Genomic DNA, 1,370 nt, shown 5'->3' with positions numbered 1-1,370 from the left:
GCCAACGCCACAAGGCAACGTCGTCTCTGCAGCAATCTGAGCCCTTAAATCTCTAACCCGGCCTGGAAGCAGGGCAGCGATGGTGCAGCTGAGCGCTGCCGACTTGACCGCAGTGCAACAAGGTGGCAGGGACACCAATCGACACAACAAAGGGGTTTCCACACCGGTGGGTGACCCAGCAGCCATGTCTCCGAAAGGGGCCTGGACTGTCCCGGCTCCGGTGGAGAGCGGGACTCAGGCACCAGGATAGCTGGGAAGGTGACTGCTCTCTTCCTGGCTGGCATCGACAAGTGGGCGCTTGCTGGGTGAGCGGCTAGTTACCTGGCTTTCTTGAGAGGCCATTCCGGCGTCTGGGAGCGGGAGGACGCTGGGCTGGACAGTGGGGATACGCTCACACCACTTCTCTTCCACAGCTGGAACGTAGAGAGAGACTGGCAGTAACTCAGTACAGGGGCTGGCAGGGAGCACAGCCTCCCATCCTCCTGCCCACCCGCAGATTAAATCCCATCTCCCAGGGCCGTGGCTAACGAGCCCAGAGTCTCTCTTGTTTCGACACCACTTAACTCCCCTCCACATTTCATGGAGCGCAAAGTCTGGCCACCCCAGACTGAATCCCCTCTGGGAGCAAGCAGCCTTCAGGCTCATTACAACCTGGCTGAAAGGACGGGGAGGGAGGACGCTGCTGGTCAGATGCCGGCTCTTGCCTTCGTGCGGCACAGGCAGAGGCTGCCCGGCTGCCTCAGACGCCCTCACGTGCGCGGGGCTGCTCTGGCAGGAGCAGGTCACCTCCCCACCAGGAGCTCCGAGCAGATGGATCCCACCTCAAGGATTTTAGACTAGCCCCAGCCAGAGGATACCACTGTATCCTGGAGGAAACCCTTCCCCACACAGACCGCAGAGCTCCATTAGCCATGGCTATGTCCCACCGTCACATCTGCAAGCCTGACCCAGGATGTAAGCAGCGTTTTATTACAGCTCAGCAGCTGCTGAGGGGACCTGGGTCAAAGTGGGAGTACACGGCTCCAATACTTGCTGACTCCAGCTGAAAAGGTGGCAGCGCAGTAAAATGATTTTTTTTCTTCCTTTCACCTGGATCTACCCATCCTAGCAGACTGGCCAAGGCTGAGTAGGGAGAGGAAAAAAAACCTCCTTCTTGCTTTGGTGTAAAACAAGCACTGAAGCAGGACAGCTCAGCCTGGGGACTCTCCCAGCAGCGTGCGCCAAAGGACAAGTAACATCGCTGCCTGCCGCTGCCGGCCCAGCAGCCTGCCTAACCCACGAGGAGATGAAACTGCCTGGCTGAGCTGCGCTGGAGACTCCCCGCAGTGCTCACTGCCAGGCACCCAGCGACTACGCTCTCTTCTTATAAG

General features: G+C 59.0%; 1 protein-coding gene across 1 annotated transcript in view; it reads right to left on the bottom strand.

The window, feature by feature from the left end:
* Positions 1 to 1,370, bottom strand: part of LOC104077583 (nuclear envelope pore membrane protein POM 121-like) — a gene marked incomplete at both ends in the record, with an annotated part of 6,233 nt that overhangs the window by 2,152 nt on the left and 2,711 nt on the right. The window contains one exon of the mRNA XM_009578865.1: positions 322 to 413. Within this exon, the coding sequence (XP_009577160.1) occupies positions 322 to 413 (92 nt within the window). The remainder of the gene's footprint in view (positions 1 to 321; positions 414 to 1,370) is intronic.

The sequence above is a fragment of the Fulmarus glacialis genome, unplaced genomic scaffold (genome assembly GCF_000690835.1).
Source record: "Fulmarus glacialis isolate BGI_N327 unplaced genomic scaffold, ASM69083v1 scaffold20895, whole genome shotgun sequence".
In the NCBI taxonomy this organism is placed as follows: Eukaryota; Metazoa; Chordata; class Aves; order Procellariiformes; family Procellariidae; genus Fulmarus; species Fulmarus glacialis.
The sequence above is the reverse complement of the archived record's forward strand: the minus strand, read 5'-3'. Positions and strand labels throughout refer to the sequence as shown.